At 39.6% G+C, this 13,946-nt stretch overlaps 1 protein-coding gene across 2 annotated transcripts in view; it reads right to left on the bottom strand.

Annotated features, from left to right (window-relative positions):
* The window catches only part of LOC123518212 (succinate-semialdehyde dehydrogenase, mitochondrial-like), a 28,337-nt gene that overhangs the window by 1,708 nt on the left and 12,683 nt on the right, over positions 1-13,946 (bottom strand). For both annotated transcript variants that reach the window (XM_045278920.1, XM_045278919.1), the window contains exons 4-11: positions 13,226-13,396; positions 12,956-13,039; positions 11,170-11,314; positions 10,766-10,861; positions 9,966-10,129; positions 5,672-5,830; positions 3,498-3,667; positions 3,096-3,183 (exon numbers count right to left, since the gene is read on the bottom strand). In XM_045278920.1, the coding sequence (XP_045134855.1) occupies positions 3,096-3,183; positions 3,498-3,667; positions 5,672-5,830; positions 9,966-10,129; positions 10,766-10,861; positions 11,170-11,314; positions 12,956-13,039; positions 13,226-13,396 (1,077 nt within the window). The remainder of the gene's footprint in view (positions 1-3,095; positions 3,184-3,497; positions 3,668-5,671; positions 5,831-9,965; positions 10,130-10,765; positions 10,862-11,169; positions 11,315-12,955; positions 13,040-13,225; positions 13,397-13,946) is intronic.

The raw sequence follows: 13,946 nt of genomic DNA, 5'->3' as shown, positions 1-13,946 counted from the left end.
CTTTTTCATGTGGGTGATTCACCAGTGTGCTGCTTACCCTGTGGTGTCTGATATCAGCCTTGTGCTCCATCAACCAGGTCGCTCATCCTGTCTCTCCACAGTAACTCTTGGGATACTTGTGAACAAGGCACCATCATAAACTTTTTTTCATTCAGTTCTTCCTCCTCTTTCTGCATGACAGATCTTGCCATCCCCTCTAGTAACAACTAAAGGCAGCAAGATCAAAGACCTCGTAGGCAAGAAAGTGAAGAAAACTGAGCAGCTTGGTACACAAGATTCTGTGCAGTGTATGTAATAAGAAATACTGCGAGGAGATAAACCGAGGACTGGCAACCTGGTTGATGGAGCACAAGGCTAAAATTAGATACCACAGGGTAAGCAGCACACTGGTGAATCACCCACATGAAAAAGGACATCCGCCAAAGTGGAGTGGAACAAAGGTGATGCAGACAAATCTCTACAAACAACACAGGAAGCCATGGGAATCTATATACATTACCCTGAACAAAGAGAATATAAACAAGAGAACTGGAGACACTGTGTGGACAGATGCCATCACGAACGTAGCAGCAATGAGCAATTCAGGCAGGAGGTGGGATGTGTGACCCAGGGGACCAATCACTACTCCCCAGATTGTCTGTCTATGATCCTCCAAGTTCCTTTACATACTGTGAAGGTTGGCCTGCGAGCCATTAACTCTCTGAAGAAGCTGGAAGTGAAACTAATCAAGAAGTGAAATACTCACAACCAATGTCATCCCTTCCCCACAAATTGTCACAATGTTCTTTTACAGGAAAGGTACAGACTGAAAATAAGATTCAACATTCACAAAGTTGAGAGTAGGTGCCAAGAAACTTAGTGCCTGCCATTGTATTATTATTAGTTGGGAGCAGGATCCTAACAAATTGCAAGGGTGCAAAGCAATAAGTTCAACACCCCAAACACTGGGTCACCTCAAGCTGAGGTGCATAACATATGTCTGGCATGAGAGAGGAGGAGACAGGAGAGAGTGTGGGGGAGAATCCATCAATTACCAGCTAATGAGAGGATTTCTGAGTGTTTTGCTTTCTCCTACCCATGTCCTTTTGCACCCTGTTAGTTCCTGTGTATTTTGTGGCCTAGTGGCACTTTGGGCTGGCAAGAGAAGATAGTTGAGCAAAAGATATGTTTCATCTATAATGAGTCTGTGCTAAGCAGAGAAATCATCAAAGGATATAGCCAGAATTGTTGGTGTGAGTGAAAGAACTGTACTGTGATGGATCAAGCAATTTTGTGGTGGCAGAGAGGTAGCATCACAGCATTAAGGTCATCCTGGCAAGGCCCAGAAAACCACTCCCTGCACTTATAACATACGCGGCATGTGGGCATCCATTTGCTGCCTCATAACATTCAAAGTGTGGGGAGAGGTTTTCCAGACCTTGATGTTACATCACAGAATAGTTTGGTCCATTGCGGTACAGTTCTTTCACTCGCATCAACAATTCTAGCTATATCCTTTGTAGGTTTCTCTGTTTAGCACAGGCTCATTGTGGATGAAATATCTTATTTACTCCAGTCCCTTCTCTTGCCCACATTAACACTAGGCCACAAAATACAGGCAACTGGTGTAAGTTTAAAGTTACCTCCATGTCACCATGATACCCAGGCTCTAGGTGGTTACACCCAAGATGAGCTTCGGGGGTGATATGGGGCCTAATATGGGTACCACTTTAAATAAAATTGCCTGCGCCACTAATGGGTAGAAGCTGAACAGCGCTTCCCATATACTCTTCAAGTATGCCTACAGGTGCTATAGGCCTTAATGTAAAAAAAAATGAAAATAAATAAATAAATAAATAAATAAAATACAAAGGTAACTAACTGGGGTGCAGAGGGAGAACAGCATGGGGAAACAAAAAAATAACAAACCCTCCCATTAGTTTGGCTTGAAGCTAACTGGTGGGTTCTCCCCACACTCCCCATTCTGTCTCCTCTCACATGCCAGATGTACGATATGCACCGCAGCTCAGATTGGCCATTGTTAAGGGTGCTGAACAGATTTGGTCCATTGCATTAGTTGGCAGCCTGCTCCTGAATAATGCAATGGCAGGAACTACTAGAAGACCAATTCAGCCTGGAGACATTCGTGGTTCCAAACCCAGCTAGGGATTCTAAGGATGGTGTAGGAAATATATTGATTGCTCTTGATATGGAATTTTGAAGTGTGTGTGTTGGGGAGGGGGGATGTGTGCGTATGGAATTTTGAAGTGTGTGTGTCGGGGAGGGGGGATGCGTGCGTGCGTGTGAAGACAGGAGCACATGAGCACAGCTCAAGCTCTGTAAATTACAACTCAGTAAATACAGCTAGGTAAATAATACACACACACACTCACATTTTTGTCAATGATGCAAAACTCTTGAGTAAAAAAGAACAATGAGGATTGCCTTAATTGCAAAGAGATATCAGAAAGGAAACAGCAGTAGAAATTAGAATTTAGTGCCTAAAAATGTTGTGTGAGAGTCCAAAATGGGAAAAGAGGTTATAATGAAAAAGAAGGAAGAGAGACCTGGGAGTGATTATACAAGACACCCTAACAGCAGAAAAGCACTTAAATGGATTATTTGCTTCAATATATAACACATCAAATATCAGGGTGGCATTTTAACTACATGGACGAGAGAATGATGAAAAGATCATAACCACCATGATCATCAGGAAACTAGAAAGAATCCAAAGGATAGCCACAAAAATAGTGACAAAAATAAAGGAACTTCCCTATGAAGATAGACTAAAGGAAATGGAACTACCAACTTTGAAGAATAGATAAGAGAGAGGAAATAGATAGACAAGACCTAGTTAGTATCACTGACTGAAAATAAAAATACAGACCAGGGGACACTAAGATCAGGAAAAATTAATATCTGAGAATATTAAAAGTTTAGTCTTCCACGTAGAACAGTGGACAATCTGGAACAGCTTAAGTATGGACAAATTAAAGGAAAAATTTGGATAAAATTAGATAAAGAGACAGGTCACTACGAGCCCTGCTCAAACCATGTAATATATAACTAGGTAAATACATGCACACCTCTAAGCAGTCACATCCTCTACTTACTTGAGAAACATCTTGGCTGTAAAAATAGCTGGCCAGTCCGTGTTGAGTAGCATTGGCAGTCTTCAGCGCTTCCTCCTCTGTTTCGAACCTGGAGAGAAAAGAAAGTAGATAAGCTTCCCAAAAGTCATTTGCACTTATCTTAGCCTCAATCTGATCTTATGGATTTTAGTGTTGTTTATTTAAATGATTAGTATATTTTTTTCACAGGTTGTCTTGGCAGAAAATTTATTGTTAGCTATTATCCTTATGTATTTAGTATTTTAAAAACTTGTATTTATACAATATTTAAAAAAGAATAGGTCCAAGACCTATTAGATTCATCAAGACAGGTCACTTACTATTGCATTGGAAAAATAAGAAAATTAAGATGTAATAGTTGGCATAACAAAATCAAATATTCACTTTTTAATTGGAATAACTGGCCCAAAGATCTCTTCTTTAAAGGCACGCATGTCTTCAGTCACCCCAGTCAAGATGGTGGGCTGGAAAAAGCATTCCCCAGCTGAATGCACTGACCCACCCATTACCACCTGGGCTCCACATGCCACGGTCTCTTGCACAATCTTCTCAACCTGTAGTGCAGAAAATGACAAGTATTAAGTGCAGCAGTGCATGGTCATTATAACATACAACTGCAATAGTGCACTGAAATTTTAATAAATACCAAAATTACCATAATGAACTTATCACTCATGCAAGCACTGCAATTTTCATAAATATTTAATTGGAATAACAAACCAAAACTGTTAAGACACGCCATTTTTTAGCACTGAAATCTTAATAGGAATTTCATCTGAATAACACTACACTGCTGGTGAGAGCGAAAGGTGTAAGAGTGACCATAATTTTCACTCAAACCAAATTTCATTCATCCCTTCTTAACTCTTAAACATACGGCGGGATTTGCTGTATGTTGCTATCTGACAACTCTAGCTCTAGTAGTCACAGTACATGATATGTTTCCTTAGTCAACGTTTGCCTGTGGCTCATGTGCTTGAATTAGAATTTTCTTTCACCTCCCTCACGGTCCCTTTTTGTGGATGCCAACGTTCGCCTGTGGCTCGTGTGCTTGAATTTGATTTTTTTTTTTTTTTTTTTTTTTTTTACGGTAAGGCCTTTAGCACCTGTAGGCACACTTGAAGAGTGTATGGGAAGTGCTGTTCAGCTTCCGTCCATTAGTGGCGCAGGCAATTTTATTTATAGTGGTACCCATATTAGGGCCCATATCACCGCCCAAGCTCATCTTGAGTGTAACCACCTAGAACCTGGGTATCATGGTGATATGTAGGTAACTTTAAACCACTCGACAAATGGCAAAGTGTTTTAAGGCTGTACGTGGTAGGATTCGAACCTACTTGTGGACGTCTGCCCGATCCCACGCTCACCACCTTATCCACTATGCCACCGCCTCCCTCTTACGGTCCCTTTTTGTGGATGCGAGAGCTTACCATTCTGCCCTGTTACTACCTATTATGGGACCTAGAAAACTAATTAGTAAGGCCCAAATCTCAGTTATTTGTGCCTTAGTGAGGGAGAATAAGTCGGATCAAGAAATTGCCGCGAACACTGGCAGAACTGTTCAACGTTGGACTAAAATTTATCGTGAGGGAGGAAGAGACGCTTCGCCACCACCTCACAAGCCTGAAGGGCGTAAGCGCAGTGAGAGCCAGAGAACTCTGAACATTATTCAAAGACAGCTTGAGGGCAACCCTCGCATACACAGCAAGGAACTTAGGCCCAGGAAGCCTGCTTTGCTGGCTGGGGTGAGTGAAAGGACTGTGCAGAGATATGGGATACCCGAGTTGCCATGCAGTTTCAAAACTTGCCTCACACGTGCTCACTTTACCAATAGCCTTGTTTTTGTGTCTCAGTGCGATTGGGACTTATGTCAGCCTTTTAAAACCTTGGCCCATAAATTAGCCAGACCTTAACCCTATAGAAAATCTCTGGGCATGCATAAAACTGAAGCTAAAGGAGAAAGATACCTTCTCCCTCCCACGCCTCTAAGCCACTATTCAAGACATGTGGGATAATATTGATGCTCAGTATCTCCACCACCTGGGTGATTCACTTCCCAAGGGACTCAAAAACGTCAAGAAGGCACGAGAGCACCCTATCAATTTTGCTAGTTTAGGTGAGTACACTCATTGAAACATTTTCTGTGTCAATCTCCTTCACAGGATGTCACAGGTACCACACCTTCCGCTCTGACCAGCAGTGTAAAACTCACAAGACTAACTCACCAGCAGTGCAAGCAAAACTCTGGAGGGCAATGCATGTATCTGTTATGTTATCTCAAATGCAGATATGTAAATATACTCCTTTTAATTTTTTTTTCTAAATTGTGTCATTTTGTAATATTTTCTGGTTCCCTGTAACCAATTAATTTTTCGTCATAGGTTCTTCCGTGACCATAATGCACATTCGCCATAATGAAAACTACAAAGGAATGAATCATGTTTGTCATTGCATACCTTACTGTATATCTATTTACCTAAATTGCATGCATACTTGAAAATCTTCATTTCATTCATGATAGTCGAGTAAATAATTGATAGTAATGAATACATCCTGACCCTTTTCAGCTGAGCGGCATTGATGAGTGGGCCCACAGTGACTCCATCCTTCATGCCATCCCCCACCACTGTCTGTTGTTCCACTGCTTCCTTCAGGGCAGCCAAGAACTGGTCATGCACTCCTTCCTGTACCAGCACCCTGTTGGCACTGATGCAGGTCTGAAAAAATACCATACTTGATCCATTTTTTTTTTTTTTTTTTTCTTAAAGATAAATCTAGATTTTAGTTCTTATGCATACAGATTATTTATGTTAGCAAATGTGCACATTTTTTTTCTTAATGTAAGGAAAACATCTCTGACGAGACAGCCAGACGTTACCCTACGGAGCGAGCTCAGAGCTCATTATTTTCGATCTTTGGATAGGCCTGAGACCAGGCACACACCACACACTGGGACAACAAGGTAACAACTCCTCAATTTACATCCCGTACCTACTCACTGCTAGGTGAACATGGGCTACACGTGAAAGGAGACACACCCAAATATCTCCACCCGGCCGGGGAATCGAACCCCGGTCCTCTGGCTTGTGAAGTGTGTGTGTGTGTGTGTGTGTGTGTGTGTGTGTGTGTGTGTGTGTGTGTGTGTGTGTGTGTGTGTATTTACCTAATTGTAACATACGGGAAAAGAGCTATGCTCGTGTTGTCCCGTCTCCATATCTACTAATGTCCAGCTTTTTCTTAAAATCATGAATATTCCTTGCGTTGACCACTTCCACGTCTAAACTATTCCATGCTTCCACCCTTCTATGAGGGAAGCTATATTTTTTCACATCTCTCCTATAAGTGGCCATTTTAGTTTTTCCCATGCCCTCTCGACATTCTTTCATTCCACATACACAGATCTTCCCTATCCATTTTTTCCATGCCAATCATCACTCTGTATATTGCTATCAGGTCTCCCCTTTCTCTTCTGTTTTCCAGGGTCGGAAGTTGCATTCTTTTCAGTCTGTCTTCATAAGTCAAATCTCTTAAGTCAGGCACCATTTTGTTGCAGCCCTCTGTACTTTCTCTAGTTTCCTTATGTGTTTCTTTAAGTTCGAGCCCACTGTATTGTTGCATATTCAAGCCTCGGTCTTATCATTGCAGTAATTATTTTCTTCATCATTTCTTCATCTAAATATACGAACGCCACTCTTATGTTCCTCAATAAGTTCAATACTTCTCCAATTATTTTGTTTATATGTCTCTCTGGCGATAGGTCATTGGTAATTGTCACCCCAAGGTCTTTTTCTTCATGACTGGTTTTATGTCTTCATTTCCTATCTTGTACATACTCCTGATTCTTCTTTCACTCTTGCCAAACTCTATTTTCTTGCATTTTGTCGTGTTGAACTCCATTTGCCATGTACAGCTCCATTTCCATATTCTGTCCAAGTCTTCCTGGAGTAGTTCGCAATCTTTGTCACATCTCACTTTTCTTAACAATTTTGCATCGTCTGCAAATAGGCTCACATAACTGGACACCCCATCCACCATGTCATTTATGTAGACCGCGAACATTACTGGTGCCAACACTGATCCCTGTGGAACTCCACTCTCCACCAAGCCCCATTCTGATGGTCTGTCCTTAATTATTGTTCTCATTTCTCTTCCTACCAAAAGTCTTCCATCCATTTTAGTAAACTGCCATGCACTCCTCCTACCATTTCAAGTTTCCAGATCAGTCTCCGGTGTGGTACCTTATCAAAGGCCTTTTTTAAATCCAGATATATTCCATCAGCCCAACCATCTCTTTCCTGTATTACATCTATCACCCTCGAATAGTAACATATCAGGTTTGTCGTGCATGAACGCCCTTTTCTAAAACCAAATTGACACTCACAAAGTATGTCATTTTTCTCCAAGAAGTCTGTCCATCTATTCTTCACCACCCTCTCACACATCTTAGCTACCACACTTGTAAGTGACACTGGTCTATAGTTCAATGGGTCTCTCTTGTTACCTGATTTATAGATTGGGACAATGTTAGCTCTTTTCCAGTCTTGGGGCACTACACCTTCCCTTAATGAGGCATCAATTACTTCACAAACTTTTTCTGCCAGTTGCTCCTGCATTCTCTTAAAATCCATCCTGATACCCCATCAGGTCCCACAGCTTTTCTCACTTCTAAACTCCCCATCATATTCTTGATCTCCTCCACAGTTACTTGAAACTCCTTCATAATCCCTTTCTGTTCCATTACCAGTGGTTTGTCAAAAGCAGTCTCCTTTGTGAATACCTTCCGAAAGCATCCATTCATAGCCTCTGCCATTTCCTGGGATCCTCACTGCATACTCCATTTACTTCTAAACTTTCAATACTTTCTCTATTTTTGATGTTGTTGTTCACATGTCTGTAAAAAGCCTTGGTTGGTCTTTACATTTATCAATTATATCCTTTTCTTGTTTCTTTCTTTCTTCTCTTCTAATCAACACATATTCATTTCTTGCTCTTTTGTAACTTTCCCACTGCTTAATCCGTCTTTTCCTTCTCCACCTCTTCCATGCATCCTCTTTTCTTGTTCTAGCCTTTTCACATCTATCGTTAAACCAGTCCTGCTTTCCAACTTCTCTATGTTGTCTTATTGGTACAAATTTTTCTCACCTTCTTTGTATATTTTTATAAATTCCTTCCACTTTTCATTTGCTCCTTAGCACTCTTGAATTTCATCCAATTTGTCTCTTGAAAGAATTTCTTTAGGTTTCCAAAATCTGTCTTGGCATAATTCCATCTTCCCACTTTATATTCTTCATTTCTTCTAGATTTCTCTTCATCTATCACCTTGAACTCCAAAACTGCATGATCACTCTTTGCTAAAGGGCACTCCACCCTCATCTCCTCAATGACCATTGGCTCTGTACTAAAGACCAAGTCCAGTCTTGACGATGCTCCCTCTCCTCCAAACCTAGTATCTTCTTTGACCCACTGAGTTAACACATTTTCCATTGCCAGTGTCAATAGTGTATTTCCCATGTTGTCTCTGATCCTTCCATTGACCAGTCCTCCCAACACACCTCTTTACAATTAAAATCTCCCATCATTATAGTTCGTTCACAGCCACCCAACATTTCTTCCAGACATGTTCCTGTATCACTTATCATTTCTTCATATTCCTGTACTGACCATGCATTTGTCTTAGGTGGTATGTAGTGCCTCTTTTTTCCTTCATTAGTTTCTGCTCTGATCTTTAGCACTTCTGCCTTTCCCATACCTTCTTTCACTTGATCCACCTTTATATCTTTTTTAACCAGCAACATCACTCCTCCTCCCATCTTACCTACTCTATTTCTTTTCCAAACATTATATTTCCCTTCTCCAACCATCATCAGGTCTTCTCCCTCTCTCAGTTTTGTTTCAGTAAGACCCACAATATCTGGGTTCTTGTCCTCAAGTAATCGTTGAGTTCTAAAATCCCGATATCACTCCATTTATGTTGGAATACATTACATTCCGCTCATACGTAAGTTTCTTTAGTCCTTTCTTGCTGTACTTTTCTGGGTTATGAACCACTTCCTCAGTCTCATATCCAAGATTCTCCAGAAAAACTCTTTCTTCTCCTCTTCTGTCCTCTCTTCATTTTTTTCAAAGCCTCCTTTCTCAACTCATTTAACATTTCTCTTTCCTTTTCACCGAGATCTCTTCTCAACCAAATCTTCCTTGTTGTTTCCTGCTGGGCTAGCCTCCATGACTTCTCCACCAATTCATCTACATCCTTTTGTGACTTAAGTTTGATTCTTATTGGCCTCATACCTTCTCCTGTGAACTTTCCAATTCTATGGAAGTCCTCTATTTCTTGTACTAGGTCTTTTCCTCCTCCTGCACCACATTAATGATATTATTTATCACCTTTTTTATGTTTTTCTCTCTCCATTTTACTCGGTGTCTTATCCTCCTCCACACCAAATATCACCACACATCTCTTTTTGTCTACAGTTTCCCTCACCAATGTCTCATTTGACTTAATAACCTTCACCACTTTCTCAGCAATCTTCTCTTCTATGATCTGTTGATCTATAATTTCAGTGTGTGTGTGTGTGTGTGTGTGTAGCACTCTGTACCTTGTTTCTAGATACTGTATAAGCAAGCACCATACTATTCATCAATATGCTTGACTGATATTCACCATAATGGTGGTTGCCAAGACCAGCCATCTACATAAAACCTTGTCTCATCAAAAGAGTAAGAATACAAAGGAAGTAGATCCCACTTCCCTGATTTGTTCTAGTTTTTATGGAGATGCAAAATGTATCCTACAGGCCATTCCCTCCCTGAAGTATAAACAAACACTCCCATTTAGATGTGCCAGATCCTCACCTGTCCTGCATTCCTGAACTTAGCCACCATGAGACCTGCCACTGCATCTTTAACACTTGCAGAATTGAAGACAATGAATGGTGCATTGCCTCCAAGCTCCAGACCAATACGCTTCACTCCCTGTGCACATTGATTGTACAGTAATTTCCCAACACCAGTTGAACCTAAGAGAGTGGAAATGGAAAACTAAGTGGGAACTACATGAACAATGAAAGTTTTCACTATTTCAGTACATTAGTTCAATAAAACCAGAAGTCTATAAATGCCACAATGGGCCACAATTTTTCGTTTCTTCTTTATCTGTAAATGCCATAATAGCCCAATTTTTTTTTTTCATAAATTTGAATTCTGCTACGGTAAGTTTCTATGTTATACATTCACAAAAATTTTTTTTCTTTTCTAAAGGTTACTTTACCCTAGGAATGTGAAAAGTTAGTGGTAGCATATGAAACATGTTATGGGAGCTTTTCATTTTCCTTTTTTTTCCAGTGTTGGTATTGCTATCATGTTTACTACACCATCTGTCACTGATATAAATGCCCCATAAAACATTCACTTTAGACAAGTTTAGCATCCAACTTATAAGATCCCTCAAACATTAGTTTTTGAGATAATGAAAACATTACCAATGTCTAATCATTCAATTATTTACTTTCATCACATCAAGGGACACTTTTTTTTCTACAAGTCATTTACATATAGAAAAATGTTCCAAAATAATGAAGCACCAAGATCACTACATGCATTTTTCTGTCACATCTTACACATGCCATGTAAAAAATTCAACAAAGGAACTGTACCTGTAAAGAAGACACCAGCCACTTTAGGACTGGAGCACATCAGATTGCCTACAGCAGGAGTGTTGCCACGGGAAGCTGTCACCACATTCACCACACCTGAAACACCACACAGCTCAATGAGAACACACTCAATCTAGGCAAACTTCCATTATGACAGGTGGATGTTGACAGATGATTAGAGGAGGGTAACCTGGAAAGATTTGAGCATAGAAAGCAAGATTATGGAGAGATCCCATCTGAACCATAAGCACTACAATAAAAGTAAAACATAAAAAGTCACAAGCAACAATTTTACTTGACCTTTTAGTTTGCAAACAAAGTACAAGAAACCAGAAATTAAGGGTGGCAGTATTAACTTCAAAAAAATTACTTGAATAGGAAACTAAACAGAAAATCAAGCCCACCTGGAGGGATTCCAGCTTTCTCAGCAAGTTCAGCAAGAGCCAAAGCAGAGAAAGGAGTGTCCTCGGCAGGTTTGACGACACAGGTGCAGCCGGCGGCCAAAGCTGCTCCCGCCTTACGTGTGATCATGGCATTAGGAAAGTTCCACTGTCAAAAATAAGAGATGTCTAAGTATTTTAATGATTTATCAAATATGTCTACTAGCATTTTACAAACAAACATCTGTGTTGAAGAAATTTTGAAAGACATGAAATAAAAAGTAGGAAATTTTCTTTAAAAAATCAAGCAAGGACTTGGATGATTGTTTTTGTTTTCATTTATAGTATGCAACCTAATCTTCACAGTTTTACATACTATATAATTATACTATATGCTATATATATGACAGTCAATAACTGTTGCACAACATACTGTGTCTGTGCATCATACCAGTATACTATAAGGTGTTCTAGTTTCTTTCTGGTATTGAGGACAATACAGAATAGATCTAGAAGCACAGACTTCAGCTTCATAAGCACCTAACCAGTGGCTCACCTTTCCTGTCTTACAAATCACCTCTGTTCTCACATACAGATGTTTAGTTATTCCCTGTCATGCTGAATTCTAGAAATGTTCATTGTCCAATAACCATACATAAAAACACACTTTGTAACCCTTGTGCAAAGAACTACTACTATCTGTACTAGTTTTATAATAAATCTCAAGTTGAAGCAGTAGTTTACATTTTCCAAAGCCTCCTCCAGGCAAGTGCAACACTGTTATGAAGAATACTATAAGTCTGCAAAGGAGACAATCTGCACAGAGGACAAGCACAGTAGCATTGCAGGTTTGACTGTGATCACATTTCTACATAAAGAGAATACTACTGTAGCTATTAAGATATGCAGAGCAATGAGACTTCATCATTCTTCTATGTAGAACAAATAATAATAGTTTGGTTCTTAAAAATAAAATGAAGAAAGGAAATATAGATGTAACAATATTTCAAGCCAAGCAAAGCTAGACATACCAGGACGTCCTTATGTATCAGCAGATCATATTCCATCCCAGTGCTAAAATGGTAATTATTGACATGAAATCAGAATGACCAGTATTGAACACCTATATATGAAAATTATAACGATATAATGATTTTTGTCTTTGAGCTTTGAGTCTCAAACAGAAATCTTGTGGAGTTTTATCACTACATTGGCATTATGCCCAGCAGCTGTTGTGTTCAGTACTGAAATCTCTTTCCTATATTTCATAACATTTAAAGTCACAAACCATGTTGCAGCTATGCTGAGTAAAATAGGATACACTGCACACATCAAAGTACTCCATGACCATGTACCATTAGGACTGGATCCTATCTAGTTGCCAAAGTGCACATTTGGTCAAAGTGGTGTAGATAGCACACAGACCAACATTAGTCTATTTCTTGTAGACCTATAGAGCATGAACAGTTACAAGTTATGAGAAGGAATTAATTATTAAATTGAAATACCATCCAGAAATAACCAGTTCACAGGCCAGCACAAGCTTCAATGAGAACTTCAAGAATCAGAGGAGAGTTGTGGAAGCCATGCTGGCATCACAGCCCAGATATAAGTGAAATCCAGCAGCCTTGCAAGAGTTAGGCATCTGCCTCTGTTCAGATTAATATAAGAAGTGATCCAAATTTACAAAGATCATGAAGTTCTCTGAGCCAGATCACTGTCACGCAATGCCATTTTATCCTATTCCTCAGTAACAATGTATAGACAACTGAGATATCCTTCTGTACCAAGTCGCATGCATCACACTTACTGGAGTGATCATTGAGGCCACACCAATGGGACGACGGATGAAGACCATCTCCTTGCTGGTGACAGGACTCTGCACCACCTCACCCTGCACACACACACACACACACACACACACACACACACACACACAGATATACATTATGTTACTAAATGTAGTTTTTGATAGGGAAGACCTGCCCATACTTTTTTTTACCCACATTAAAGCCACTCATTCAGTGACTCTACAATAATTGACAATATAAGATTCACACTAAGTAAATGCCATACTCACATATATTCTCCTGGCTTCTTCAGAATACCACTCCAGGAAGGCACTGCCATAACTTATCTCCCCACGTGCCTCGACCAGGGGTTTGCCAGACTCCAAGACCATGAGACGTGCCAGATCTTCCTTGTGTTCCTCTACCAAGTTGTACCATTGACGCAGCAGACCTGACCTCTCCTGCACAGCAATAAAAATCTCAAGTATCAACCTCTTCTATCTATTCCTTATTCTTTAAAATAAAAAAACAATAAAAAAAAACAATAAAGCTTTATTTTAATATCCCTAACTTTTAAAAAGGAGCGGGCAAAATAGATGAAAAGGAACGATGAGATGGATGAGAGCCAAAAATTTGAAAAAAGAATTTTATCTTGCATTTCTGAATATAGGAAAGGTTTCAAATTTTGTAAAAAAACAGAGAAGATGGAAATAATGATACTATCAGAAGGTAACACAAGCAAGAATAGGAGATGGACACATGGCAAAAGTCAAAAGATTAATTTTTGAAAACTTCATTCCACTGCACTACTGCAATGGAATGAAGCTTTAAAAAAGTACCTCCAGTATGGAAAAAGTGTATATAATGAATGTGATAAAAATGTACAAGAAAGGACTATTATGTACATAAATAAGGAATTGTAAAAGAAAGCAAATATGTCTAATAAAGAAGAAATGAATTGTTGACTGAAAGAGGATGATGAACCCTAACATTCCAATAGTATTGGCTACA

Source organism: Portunus trituberculatus, chromosome 43 (assembly GCF_017591435.1).
Source record: "Portunus trituberculatus isolate SZX2019 chromosome 43, ASM1759143v1, whole genome shotgun sequence".
Lineage (NCBI taxonomy): Eukaryota > Metazoa > Arthropoda > Malacostraca > Decapoda > Portunidae > Portunus > Portunus trituberculatus.
This window is presented reverse-complemented; position numbering and strand designations above follow the sequence as displayed.